At 38.0% G+C, this 14,071-nt stretch overlaps 1 protein-coding gene across 4 annotated transcripts in view; it reads right to left on the bottom strand.

Moving 5' to 3' along the window:
• Nucleotides 1–14,071, bottom strand: part of PHKB (phosphorylase kinase regulatory subunit beta) — a 225,342-nt gene that overhangs the window by 149,799 nt on the left and 61,472 nt on the right. For all 4 annotated transcript variants that reach the window (XM_043898383.1, XM_043898384.1, XM_043898385.1 and 1 more), the window contains one exon: nucleotides 758–873. In XM_043898383.1, coding sequence (XP_043754318.1) covers nucleotides 758–873 — 116 coding nt within the window. The remainder of the gene's footprint in view (nucleotides 1–757; nucleotides 874–14,071) is intronic.

Genomic DNA, 14,071 nt, shown 5'->3' with positions numbered 1-14,071 from the left:
TATAAAGTAGAATACATTATTATCTTCATTTTATAAAAGAGGGAAACTGAGGCAGAGATGTTATACGGCAAGTGATCTGGAGCAGATTTTAGAATCAACTTAATCTTTTTGTCTGTCATTATTCCTTCTATTCAAAAAAGTATTGTGCTGCAGATTTCTCTTAACCAGTGTTTCCTAAACTGTTTCTCTACTTCATTTAAGTCTTGATGATCTAAACTGACCTACAGCTGATAACCTTTAGATTATTAAACTTTTTAGTGTGAAATGGATAGGACTAACTGAGCTACGTTTTTTAGTTAAACAAAATATAAAGGGTGTGAGTAACTCTCATTGGGATAAAAATCAGCTCTATAACATGAAAAGGAATTTTAGATGCGATGCATTTACAACTGCTGTTTGGCAATTTTAATGTACTTGACCTTTCAAACAGTGTCATTTCAAAGAGGAAAAAGAAAATGACTTGGTTGAACAGAAAGGTCAAGTCTTAGACTGAATACTGATATGCATGTCCTGACACAGTGTGAAGCTGGCGAAGACACTCATATGCTCTTTTCTTACATCTGTTAATGGGTACTGAGAGGAGACTCTTCCTTTAATTTTAAGTGAATTTCACCTGAATTACATTAATATATAGAAAAAAAGAGAGATGAAAACTACACAGAAACCAGAGTTCCAATCTAGTTCTTTGATTTTCATTCACATTCCACACATTCAAATCAAAAATAGAAAACAAAACACTCAGAAATCAGCAAATTACCTCGAATGCAGCTCTGTGCTGCCATTATTATATTTGCTTCCTCTTTCCCAGACACCGAAGTCAGGTACCCGGTAAACTCTTTCTACACAAAATACAAGGTTCTGAATAAAAGAGACCTAAAAGAAAAAAAAATGAAACATAAGGACATGTGAAATAACAGGACCTTTAGATACTGATATTCAGATAATAATACTTGGAATCTAAAATGTCAGGTGTTAAATAAGTCTAAAACTTTGGAGATAAAAAGGTATTTCTCAGTTCTAAAATGAGTCAATCTCATGTTAGATCAACTTAGACTCTTGAGTCTACTACTCCTGAAATCTAATCTTCCTCCTGCCTTTCCTATATACCTATAAATATCCATTTTTATACACTCAACAGCTTACAGTTTGAGATGGGCCCAACCAATTAGCAGGGAGTCACAGCTTTTATGTAAAGATTTCAGACATCTGATTAAATTTATACTTTCAACAGTAACTATGGAAAGTAAAGATTATAGTCAGTTCTTACTTAATGAAAGTTTATTCATGTTAATAAGAACACTATTTTATGTGGGCTACTAGTCTTAATTACAGGGTTTTTAATTTAGTCATCATGTTTGATTCAATATAGAAAAATGAATATGTGCACCTGCCTACCCTTTATCTCATTATCCCTCTTAAGTGGCAATACATATTCCCCCACCTCCACCCTACACACCTAATAAATAACATGTATGTACTTTTAAGAATGACACAATAATAACACTAAAAAACCAAGTTAAGGTTCCACCAGCAGACTAGAAACTTGACAAATTATAGGCAGAGAGAAAGCAGTAGGAAAGAATTGATTGAGAAATCAGAGCAGAGGAAAGAAAACATAGCCTCTTAAAATGATTCTCCCCTGTTCTCTAGGGTCTCTAAGTCTCTAAGCCCAGAGTCAACAAATACATTGATCAAGAGTAGACGAGGAAGCAGTCTAACCTAGACTCTCTCACAAATGATGAATGGTTGAGGCAGCTGAATCCATGACCGTTTCATTCTCAATCCCAACACAAACATATCTGCCCTCAGAGCCTAGAACAGCTCGAACGTTTCAGTGAAGGAGAAAGCAACGAGGGTGCTTGAGCCTCACAGAAACAGAACAGAGCAATATAGGTTTCAAAAAACACGCATCTATTCCATCACTTCTCTATCAAAGAATGGAGCATTACACGCCTACAGTAAACTTTTTCTTACTTCAAATATTGGGGAGGGTCTTCTCAGCTTTCCCAATTTCTTGTTCAGTTCAGTCACTCAGTCGTGTCCAACTCTTTGCGACCCCATGAATCGCAGCACACCAGGCCTCCCTGTCCATCACCAACTCCCAGAATTTACTCAAACTCATGTCCATCGAGTCGGTGATGCCATCCAGCCATCTCATCCTCTGTCGTCCCCTTCTCCTCCTGCCCCCAATCCCTCCCAGCATCAGGGTCTTTTCCAATGAGTCAACTCTTCGCATGAGGTGGCCAAAGTATTGGAGTTTCAGCTTCAACATCAGTCCTTCCAATGAACACCCAGGACTGATCTGCTTTAGGATGGACTGGTTGGATCTCCTTGCAGTCCAAGGTACTCTCAAGAGTCTTCTCCAACACCACAGTTCAAAAGCATCAATTTCTCGGCGCTCAGCTTTCTTCACAGTCCAGCTCTCACATACATACATGACCACTGGAAAAACCTAGCCTTGACTAGATGGACCTTTGTTTGCAAAGTAATGTCTCTGCTTTTTAATATGCTGTCTAGGTTGGTCATAACTTTTCTTCCAAGGAATAAGCGTCTTTTAATTTCATGGCTGCAATCACCATCTGCAGTGATTTTGGAGCCCCCAAAAATAAAGTCTGACACAGCTTCCACTGTTTCCCCACCTATTTCCCATGAAGTGATGGGACCAGACGCCATGATCTTAGTTTTCTGAATATTGAGCTTTAAGCCAACTTCTTCACTCTCCTCTTTCACTTTCATCAAGAGGCTTTTTAGTTCCTCTTCACTTTCTGCCATAAGGGTGGTGTCATCTGCATATCTAAGATTATTGATATTTCTCCCAGCAATCTTGATTCCAGCTTGTGCTTCTTCCAGCCCATGCTCATCTATCTGAGCATGACTGTGTTGTTCATGGCCACCAAAAAATTTTAAATCTTATAAACCACAGGATAGTGGGGAAGTTAGTTTCACAGTGGCATTTATGGACCGAGGTTTCTTCCACCATTTACTCTATAATTCTCTGGGGTTTTCTGAGGATGAGGGAAGGAGCAGGCAAAAGAAGAGAATTTACTTTTATCTACTATCCACACCAATTCATGTTTTCTTCAATTCACATTATCAGTCAAAATTTCTTCAAATACTGCCTTTCCTCAATTTTCTCTTTCCTTTTTATTCTTGTACCTTCTCATTCTATCCTCATTTATTCTCAAATTCCTTTCATATTTGCTATCTTTTGACATTCTGGATAATTTCCCAAGAACTGTTTTCTAGTACATAAATTTTTTCTTCAACAATGTCCAATCTACTCTTTAATATGTTCATTAATGTTTTAGTTGTTCATATCTATCACTTCTAAAAATATTATTTCTCTCTAGTATATTTTTTATTCCAGCACTTCACCCAGCTAATTCTTACTACATTTAAGTATCAATCTCAATGATGATATTTCCTGGAAGAAAAAAACTTCCTTGATTCCCTAAGTCTGGATGAAATATCTATCTTATTCATCATTTTTACCCTAGCATCTATCATTGTTTCTTATACATTGAAGTTCATGAAATACGTGAACAAAATTGGCATATAATATACACATCTGTAAACACTGACAGAAGAGCCACTGATGAGTTATTTTTGTAACTGTGTTATACTATTACAAGTTATAACTGCAGGGATATCCAATTCTAAAGACCTTTCATCCAAAGATTTCAAAGAAACAATTATTTACATCATCCTAGTAAATATACCAGCAGGCTGCTTGGCTCAGATGGTAAAGAATCTGCCTGCAATGCATGTGACCTGGGTTCAATCCCTGGGTTGGGAAGATCCCCTGGAGAAGGGAGAAGGCTACCCACTCCATCATTCTTGCCTGGACAATGCCACGGAGAGAGGAGCCTGGTGGGCTACAGTCCATGGGGGTCACAAAGAGTTGGACATGACTGAGCGATTAACACCTGCACTTTCAGTAAATATACTGAAATAAATTACATAATCTATGCCAGTCCAAAATACTGCAACCAACTGAAAAATAATAGCCATTTTTCAATACTGTTAAAAACCAAATAATACAACTTGATTTCAAATACCCATAAAGGCCTTTACTAATTTTTAACTGAGCAAAGTGGAATTCTCATGATACAGTAAGCAGAAAAATACTAAACTCTTCCCTTAAAATAATCCAGGAAGGCAACATGGAGACACTGAATAAAAATAAAGGGATTTCAGTGATATTGGCCTGTAGTTTTCTTTTTTTTGTGGCATCTTTGTCAGGTTTTGGAATTAGGGTGATGGTGGCCTCATAGAATGAGTTTGGAAGTTTACCTTCTTCTGCAATTTTCTGGAAGAGTTTGAGTAAGGTAGGTGTTAGCTCTTCTCTAAATTTTTGGTAGAATTCAGCTGTGAAGCCATCTGGTCCTGGGCTTTTGTCTGCTGGAAGATTTCTGATTACAGTTTCGATTTCCTTGCCTGTGATGGGTCTGTTAAGATCTTCTATTTCTTCCTGGTTCAGTTTTGGAAAGTTATACTTTTCTAAGAATTTGTCCATTTCATCCAAGTTGTCCATTTTATTGGCATAGAGCTGCTGGTAGTAGTCTCTTATGATCCTTTGGATTTCAGTGTTGTCTGTTGTGATCTCTCCATTGTGATTTCTAATTTTGTTAATTTGGTTCTTCTCCCTTTGTTTCTTAATGAGTCTTGCTAATGGTTTGTCAATTTTGTTTATTTTTTCAAAAAACCAGCTTTTAGCTTTGTTGATTTTTGCTATGGTCTCTTTAGTTTCTATTGCATTTATTTCTGCCTTAATTTTTAAGATTTCTTTCCTTCTGCTAACCCTGGGGTTCTTCATTTCTTCCTTCTCTAGTTGCTTTAGGTGTAGAGTTAGGTTATTTATTTGGCTTTTTTCTTGTTTCTTGATGTAAGCCTGTAATGCTATGAACCTTCCCCTTAGCACTGCTTTTACAGTGTCCCATAGGTTTTGGGTTGTTGTGTTTTCATTTTCATTCATTTCTATACATATTTTGATTTCTTTTTTGATTTCTTCTATGATTTGTTGGTTATTCAGAAGCGTGTTATTTAGCCTCCAGGTGTTTGAATTTTTAACAATTTTTTTCCTGTAATTGAGATCTAATCTTACTGCACTGTGGTCCGAAAAGATATGAACATAGATGCAAAAATCCTTAACAAAATTCTAGCAAACAGAATCCAACAACATATTAAAAAAATCATACACCACGACCAAGTGGGCTTTATCCCAGGAATGCAAGGATTCTTCAATATCCGCAAATCAATCAATGTAATACACCACATTAACAAATTGAAAGATAAAAACCATATGATTATCTCAATAGATGCAGAGAAAGCCTTTGACAAAATTCAACACTCATTTATGATTAAAACTCTCCAAAAAGCAGGAATAGAAGGAACATACCTCAACATAATAAAAGCTATATATGACAAACCCACAGCAAGCATCACCCTCAATGGAGAAAAATTGAAAGCATTTCCCCTGAAATCAGGAACAAGACAAGGGTGCCCACTCTCACCACTACTGTTCAACATAGTGTTGGAAGTTTTGGCCACAGCAATTAGAGCAGAAAAAGAAGTAAAAGGAATCCAGATAGGAAAAGAAGAAGTGAAACTCTCACTGTTTGCAGATGACATGATCCTCTATATAGAAAACCCTAAAGACTCTACCAGAAAATTACTAGAACTAATCAACGAATACAGTAAAGTTGCAGGATATAAAATTAACACACAGAAATCCCTTGCATTCCTATATACTAACAATGAAAAAACAGAAAGAGAAATTAAGGAAACAATACCATTCACCATTGCAACAAAAAGAATAAAATACTTAGGAGTATATCTACCTAAAGAAACAAAAGACCTATACATAGAAAACTATAAAACACTGATGAAAGAAATCAAAGAGGACACAAACAGATGGAGAAACATACCGTGTTCATGGATTGGAAGAATCAATATTGTCAAAATGGCTATTCTACCCAAAGCAATCTATAGATTCAATGCAATCCCTATCAAGCTACCAACGGTATTTTTCACAGAACTAGACCAAAGAATTTCACAATTTGTATGGAAATACAAAAAACCTCGAATAGCCAAAGTAATCTTGAAAAAGAAGAATGGAACTGGAGGAATCAACCTGCCTGACTTCAGACTCTACTACAAAGCCACAGTCATCAAGACAGTGTGGTACTGGCACAAAGACAGAAATATAGACCAATGGAACAGAATAGAAAGCCCAGAGATAAATCCACGAACCTATGGACACCTTATCTTTGACAAAGGAGGCAAGGATATACAATGGAAAAAAGACAACCTCTTTAACAAGTGGTGCTGGGAAAACTGGTCAACCACTTGCAAAAGAATGAAACTAGAACACTTTCTAACACCATACACAAAAATAAACTCAAAATGGATTAAAGATCTAAATGTAAGACCAGAAACTATAAAACTCCTAGAGGAGAACATAGGCAAAACACTCTCCGACATAAATCACAGCAAGATCCTCTATGACCCACCTCCCAGAATATTGGAAATAAAAGCAAAACTAAACAAATGGGATCTAATGAAACTTAAAAGCTTTTGCACTACAAAAGAAACTATAAGCAAGGTGAAAAGACAGCTGTCAGATTGGGAGAAAATAATAGCAAATGAAGAAACAGACAAAGGATTAATCTCAAAAATATACAAGCAACTCCTGCAGCTCAATTCCAGAAAAATAAATGACCCAATCAAAAAATGGGCCAGAGAACTAAACAGACATTTCTCCAAAGAAGACATACAGATGGCTAACAAACACATGAAAAGATGCTCAACATCACTCATTATTAGAGAAATGCAAATCAAAACCACAATGAGGTACCATTACACACCAGTCAGGATGGCTGCTATCCAAAAGTCTACAAGCAATAAATGCTGGAGAGGCTGTGGAGAAAAGGGAACCCTCTTACACTGTTGGTGGGAATGCAAACTAGTACAGCCACTATGGAAAACAGTGTGGAGATTCCTTAAAAAACTGGAAATAGAACTGCCATATGACCCAGCAATACCACTTCTGGGCATACACACTGAGGAAACCAGATCTGAAAGAGACACGTGCACCCCAATGTTCATCGCAGCACTGTTTATAATAGCCAGGACATGGAAGCAACCTAGATGCCCATCAGCAGATGAATGGATAAGGAAGCTGTGGTATATATACACCATGGAATTTTACTCAGCCGTCAAAAAGAATTCATTTGAACCAGTCCTAATGAGATGGATGAAACTGGAGCCCCTTATACAGAGTGAAGTAAGCCAGAAAGATAAAGAACATTACAGCATACTAACACATATATATGGAATTTAGAAAGATGGTAACGATAACCCTATATGCAAAACAGAAAAAGAGACACAGAAATACAGAACAGACTTTTGAACTCTGTGGGAGAAGGTGAGGGTGGGATGTTTCAAAAGAACAGCATGTATACTATCTATGGTGAAACAGATCACCAGCCCAGGTGGGATGCATGAGACAAGTGCTTGGGCCTGGTGCACTGGGAAGACCCAGAGGAATCGGGTGGAGACGGAGATGGGAGGGGGGATCGGGATGGGGAATAAGTGTAAATCTATGGCTGATTCATATCAATGTATGACAAAACCCACTGAAATGTTGTGAAGTAATTAGCCTCCAACTAATAAAAAAATTAAAAAAAAAATAAAAATAAAGGGATTTCAGAACTGGAAACCAATATCCTCAAAGAATGTTACTCACAAATCAAATATTTGAATGTAAAATTTAGCACCTCATCATTAGCGACTTCATTCCCATGGCAATTGAGAATCTATGGTTAATAGTAACAGAATTGAAATGTACTAAAGTTGTAGAACTATGATTAAGGAACAAAAGAGATAACAGGTTACTGAAAAGGTTATTCTGTTACACTGTGGAATATTAATGGCACTTTTGTGTTTAACTCTTAATGAGAAACATAGGAAGATTATATATCCTAAAGTGAAAGTGAGGTCACTAAGTCATGTCCAACATCTTGTAAACAAATGAACCATAGCCTGCCAAGCTCCTCCATCCATGGGATTTTCCAGGCAAGAATAGTGAAGTGAGTTGCCATTTCCTTCTCCAGGGGATCTTCCTGACCCAGGGAAGATCCTTATGTATCTTAAGTAGCACTTAATTACATGGAAAAGGAACTGTTCAAAATTTTAGTTATTTTCTCATGGAAACTTCAGTTTAGTTCAGTCGCTCAGTCATGTCCGACTCTTTGCAACCCCATGAATCACAGCACACCAGGCCTCCCTGTCCCTCACCAACTCCCAGAATTTACTCAAACTCATGTCCATCGAGTCGGTGATGCCATCCAGCCATCTCATCCTCTGTCGTCCCCTTTTCCTCCTGCCCCCAATCCCTCCCAGCATCAGGGTCTTTTCCAGTGAGTCAACTCTTCGCATGAGGTGGCCAAAGTGTTGGAGTTTCAGCTTCAGCATCAGTCCTTTCAATGAACACCCAGGACTAATCTGCTTTAGGGTGGACTGGTTGGATCTCCTTGCTGTTCAAGGGACTCTCAAGAGTCTTCTCCAACACCACAGTTCAAAAGCATCAATTTCTCGGCGCTCAGCTTTCTTCACAGTCCAGCTCTCACATACATACATGACCACTGGAAAAACCATAGCCTTGACTAGACGGACCTTTGTTTGCAAAGTAATGTCTCTGCTTTTTAATATGCTGTCTAGGTTGGTCATAACTTTTCTTTCAAGGAATAAGCGTCTTTTAATTTCATGGCTGCAATCACCATCTGCAGTGATTTTGGAGCCCCCAAAAATAAAGTCTGACACACCTTCCACTGTTTCCCCATCTATTTCCCATGAAGTGATGGGACCAGATGCCATGATCTTAGTTTTCTGAATGTTGAGCTTTAAGCCAACCTTTTCACTCTCCTCTTTCACTTTCATCAAGAGGCTTTTTAGTTCCTCTTCACTTTCTGCCATAAGGGTGGTGTCATCTGCATATCTGAGGTTATTGATATTTCTCCCAGCAACCTTGATTCCAGCTTGTGATTCTTCCAGCCCAGCATTTCTCATGATGTACTCTGCATATAAGTTAAATAAGCAGGGTGACAATACACAGCCATGACATACTCCTTTCCCTATTTGGAACCAGTCTGTTGTTCCATGTCCAGTTCTAACTGTTGCTTCCTGACCTGCATACAGGTTTCTCAAGAGGTGGGTTAGGTGGTCTGGTATTCCCATCTCTTTCAGAATTTTCCAGTTTATTGTGATCCACACAGTCAAAGGCTTTGGCATAGTCAATAAAGCAGAAATAGATGTTTTTCTGGAACTCTCTTGCTTTTTCGATGATCCAGTGATGTTGGCAATTTGATGTCTGGTTCCTCTGTCTTTTCTAAAACCAACTTGAACATCTGGAGGTTCACAGTTCACGTATTGCTGAAGACTTGCTTGAAGAATTTTGAGCATTACTTTACTAGCATGTGTTACCATATGTAAAATAGATAGCTAATGGGAAATTCCTATACGTCTCAGGAAACTCAAACAGGGGCTCTGTATCAATCTAGAAGGGTGGGATGGGGAAGGAAGTGGGAGGGAGGTTCTAGAGGGAGGGGATATATGTATACCTATGGCTGATTTATTTTGACAGAAAACAACAAAATTCTGTAAAGCAATTATCCTTCGATTAGAAAATAAATATTTTAAAAAGAAAAAAAGAAAGGAAAAAAATTGAGTTACTTTCACAAGTTCTTGCTTTCCACTTACAGTGTTGCTGTTGTTCAGTTGCACAGTCGTGTCTCTTTGTGACTCCATGGACTGCAGCACACCAGGCCTCCCTGTCCTTCACCATCTCCCGGAGCTTGCTGAAACTCATGTTTAATGTGATGCCATCCAGGCATCTCAGCCTCTGTCATCCCCTTCTCCTCCTGCTTCCAATCTTTCCCAGCATCAGGGTCTTTTCCAGTGAACTGGCTCTTCACATCAGGTAGCCAAAGAATTGGAGCTTCAGCTTCAGCATCAGTCTTTCCAATGAATATTCAGGACTGACTTCCTTTAGGAAATCAAGATTGCTGGGAGAAATATCAATAACCTCAGATATGCAGATGACACCACCCTTATGGCAGAAAGTGAAGAGGAACTAAAAAGCCTCTTGATGAAAGTGAAAGAGGAGAGTGAAAAGGTTGGCTTAAAGCTCAACATTCAGAAAACTAAGATCATGGCATCTGGTCCCATCATTTCATGGGAAATCAGTGATTTCCTTTAGGAAATCAATCCTTTGATCTCCTTGTAGTGAAGTGACTCTGAAAAGTCTTTTCCAACACCGCAGTTCAAAAGCAACAATTCTTCAACACTCAGCTTCCTTTATGGTCCAACTCTCACATCCATACATGACTACTGGAAAAACCACAGCTTTGACCATACAGACCTTTGTGGGCAAAATGATGTCTCTGCTTTTTAACACACTGTCTAGGTTTGTCATAGTGTTTCTTCCAAGGAGCAAGTATCTTTTCATTTCAAGGCTGCTATCACCATCCACAGTGATTTTGGAGCCCAAGAAAATAAAGTCTGTCACTGTTTCCACTTCTTTCTCTTCTATTTGCCATAAAGTGATGGGACTGGGAGGCAAGGTCTTAGTTTTTTGAATGTTGAGTTTTAAGCCAGCTTCCTCACTCTCCTCTTTCACCTTCATCAAGAGGTTCTTTAGTTCCTCTTTGCTTTCTGCCATAAGGATGGTATCATCTTCCTATCTGAGGTTATTGATATTTCTCCTGGCACTCTTGATTCTAGCCTGTGCTTCATCCAGGCCAGCATTTTGCATGATGTACTCTGCATATAAGTTAAATAAGCAGGGTGACAAAATACAGCCTTGATGTACTTCTTTCCCAATTTGGAACCAGACCATTGTTTCATGTGCGGTTCTGTTGTTTCTTGACCTTCATACAGGTTTCTCAGGAGACGGTAAGGTGGTCTGGTATTCCCATGTCTTTAAGAATTTTCCACAGTTTGTTGTGATCCACACAGTCAAAGGCTTTGCTGTAGTCAATGAAGCAAAAGTAGATGCTTTTCTGGAATTCTCTTGCTTTTTCTATGATCCAACGGATGTTGATAATTTGATCTCTTGTTCCTCTGCCTTTTCTACATCCAGCTTGTACATCTGGAGGTTCTTGGTTCACGTATTCTTGAAGCCTAACTTGAAGGATTTTGAGCATTACCTTGCTAGCATGTGAAATCAGTGCAACTGTGTGGTAATTTGAATATTCTTTGGCATGGCCATTCTTTGGCATCGCCCTTCTTATTTCAGATTATTACAGTAATTTGGACTAATTATGAAAGCTAAGTTTTATGCTGTAATTAAAAAACGATCACTCAAAATGTACTTTACAGCAAAACACAACAATATATTTTTTCGTTTCACCAATATGAATAAATTTTACTTCACAAGAAGTCATTTTACTGTTCAAATAGAAATCTTTTCTAAAATGGATACTTTCCAAGGAAGCAAGACATTCCTTATATGTAATTCTAAAGTAACTATAATACTGTTTGATAGATTAAATATATTATTATAAAAAATTACTGATTTTATATTCCTTTCTTATTTCAAATAAAGAAGTAAATTCATATTAAGCAATGACCATTTTATGAATTTTAGATAATTTGTATTTTCCAGTAGTAAGTAGAGAGGCCATTCCAGCTTGTGTTGTTGTTGAGTTGCTAAGTCATGTCTAACTCTTTGTGACCCCATGAACTGGAGCACGCCACGCTCCCGTGTCCTTCACGATCTTCCAGAGTCCCGCTTACTACGCCTCATAGAACTGTCATTTGAAAAACTTTATCAGCTTTACTACAGTAACAATTAACATCTGTGAGTATGTCTGATGGTGACTCTATTTTTTATTTGGGTAAAGAAATCTCCACCAATATACTAGTCACAAATTTTTTTTTTAATTTCCCAACATTATCTTGAAAGGAGAGGCTATCACAATAACAATTAAAAATCCATTTTAGTCCTATGACTACTATTTAAATATCCCATCTCTTCTATATCCTATCAAAACCACACAAGCGGGACTTCTCTGGTGGTCCAGTGGTTAAGAATCTACCTGCCAATGCAGGAGACACAGGTTCTATTCCTGGTCTGGAAGGATGCCATGTGTCCTGGGGAAATTAAACCTATGCTCCACAACTACTGAAGCCCACGTGCTCTAGATTCCATGTGTCACAACTACTGAGTCCACACCTAGAGCCCATGCTCCCCAACAAGAGAAGTCACTGCAATGAGAAGCCCATGGACCACAATGAAGAGTAGCTTGCTGCAACTAAAGAAAACCCACACGCAACAATGAAGACCCAGCACAGCCAAAAAGAAAGTTTAAAAATAAAAATTTATTTATTAATTAATTTAGGGAAAACACTTAAAAACCAAAACTAGCAAACAAAATTCAATTTAAAAAATTTCAGAAGATAAATATGGAATCAGAAACAAATGTGTGGGAAACATTTTTATTTGGTCAATAAACTTATTTTTAAAAATTCAGAGACTGGCTTAGAAAAGAGCTCAAGAGATCATCTATACCAAATATGTCTTTCTGGGTATGTCCATTTTTGGCAATTATTGGAAATCACTTTTATTAATAAAAGATCTCCAAGGCCCTCTTTTCCAAATACTAAATAAAAAAAATCTGAATCCTCTCCAATGCCTGTAAAGTCAACTTAGATTACAGCAACCCAAACTAGGTGCAGTACTTCAAAAAAGGTTTACCCATCTGTGGGTAATAATCTTCATATTAAATAACAAGTAACAATAATAAATCATAACAAAAAATCATAACAAGAAACCTCTAAAATAACCTCTAAAATAAATAGTCTAAATTATATATACATAAGAATCACCAAAAGAAAGATGGATTATCATTTGAGGTATGAATAATGTGAAAGTTTTGAGAGAGAAAGAGAGCATGGGATGGGAGTGATATGTGGGACACAGAATGGTAGCATTGACAAGACAGTGAATTTGACTGGACTGGTCATCTAGGGGACAATCTTCCATCAACAGGTCAACATTTTGTCTATTTTAAAGTATCTGTATTTATCAGTGACTAAGTGACTAAACCAAACTGACTGACTGACCAATCTATATATTGGTGTGTATATGGTAGGCTTGTTGTACAGTCACCAAGTTGTGTCCAACTTTTTGCAACCCCATGGACTGCAGCACACCAGGCTTCCCCATCCTCCACCATCTCCCGGAGATCATATCCATAGTCAGTGATGCTATCTAACCATCTCATCCTCTGCTGCCCTCTTCTCCTTTTGCCCTCAATCCTTTCCACCATCAGGGTCTTTCCCAATGAGCCAGCTCTTTGCATCAGGTGGCCAAAGTATTGGAGCTTCACCTTTAGCATCATTACTGCCAATGAATATTTAGGAGATTTAGCTGATTTCCTTTAGGAGAGCCTGGTTTGATCCCCCTGCTGTCCAATGGACTCTTAAGGGTCTTTTCCAGCACCACAACTCAAAAGCATCTATTCATCTGTGCTCAGTCTTTTTTATGGTCCAACTTTCACATCTGTACATGACTACTGGATAAACTATAGCTTTGAATATACAGACTTTTGTTAGCAAAGTGTTATCTTTGCTTTTTAATATACTGTCTAGGTTTGTCAAAGCTATCATTGGCTTGAAAGTTGAAAGTTATCACTCAGTCATGTCCAACTCTTTGCGACCCCATGGACTGTAGCCTACCAGGCTCCTCCCTCCATGGCATTCTCCAGGCAAGAATACTGGAGTGGGTTGCCGTTTCCTTCTCTATCATTGGCTTAGGAGGCACTAAATCTCTTTAAGACATGACCACCACCACAACAAAACAAAATGAGGTAAAATAGACTTTCTTTAATCAAGAAAAGCTGAGCTTTGGGGTGAGATAAAAGGGTAAGAGAATATCTCAAGCAAAGTAATTTCCTGACTCTTACACACTTATACTGTGAAAATTCAATACACTGTAAATGGACAAGCAAAGAAAGCAAACAACCATGTGCAATAAGTAAGGTGACCATTAGCCACATGTGGCTGATTG

This window comes from Cervus elaphus, chromosome 4, assembly GCF_910594005.1.
Source record: "Cervus elaphus chromosome 4, mCerEla1.1, whole genome shotgun sequence".
NCBI classification, from domain to species: domain Eukaryota; kingdom Metazoa; phylum Chordata; class Mammalia; order Artiodactyla; family Cervidae; genus Cervus; species Cervus elaphus.
This window is presented reverse-complemented; position numbering and strand designations above follow the sequence as displayed.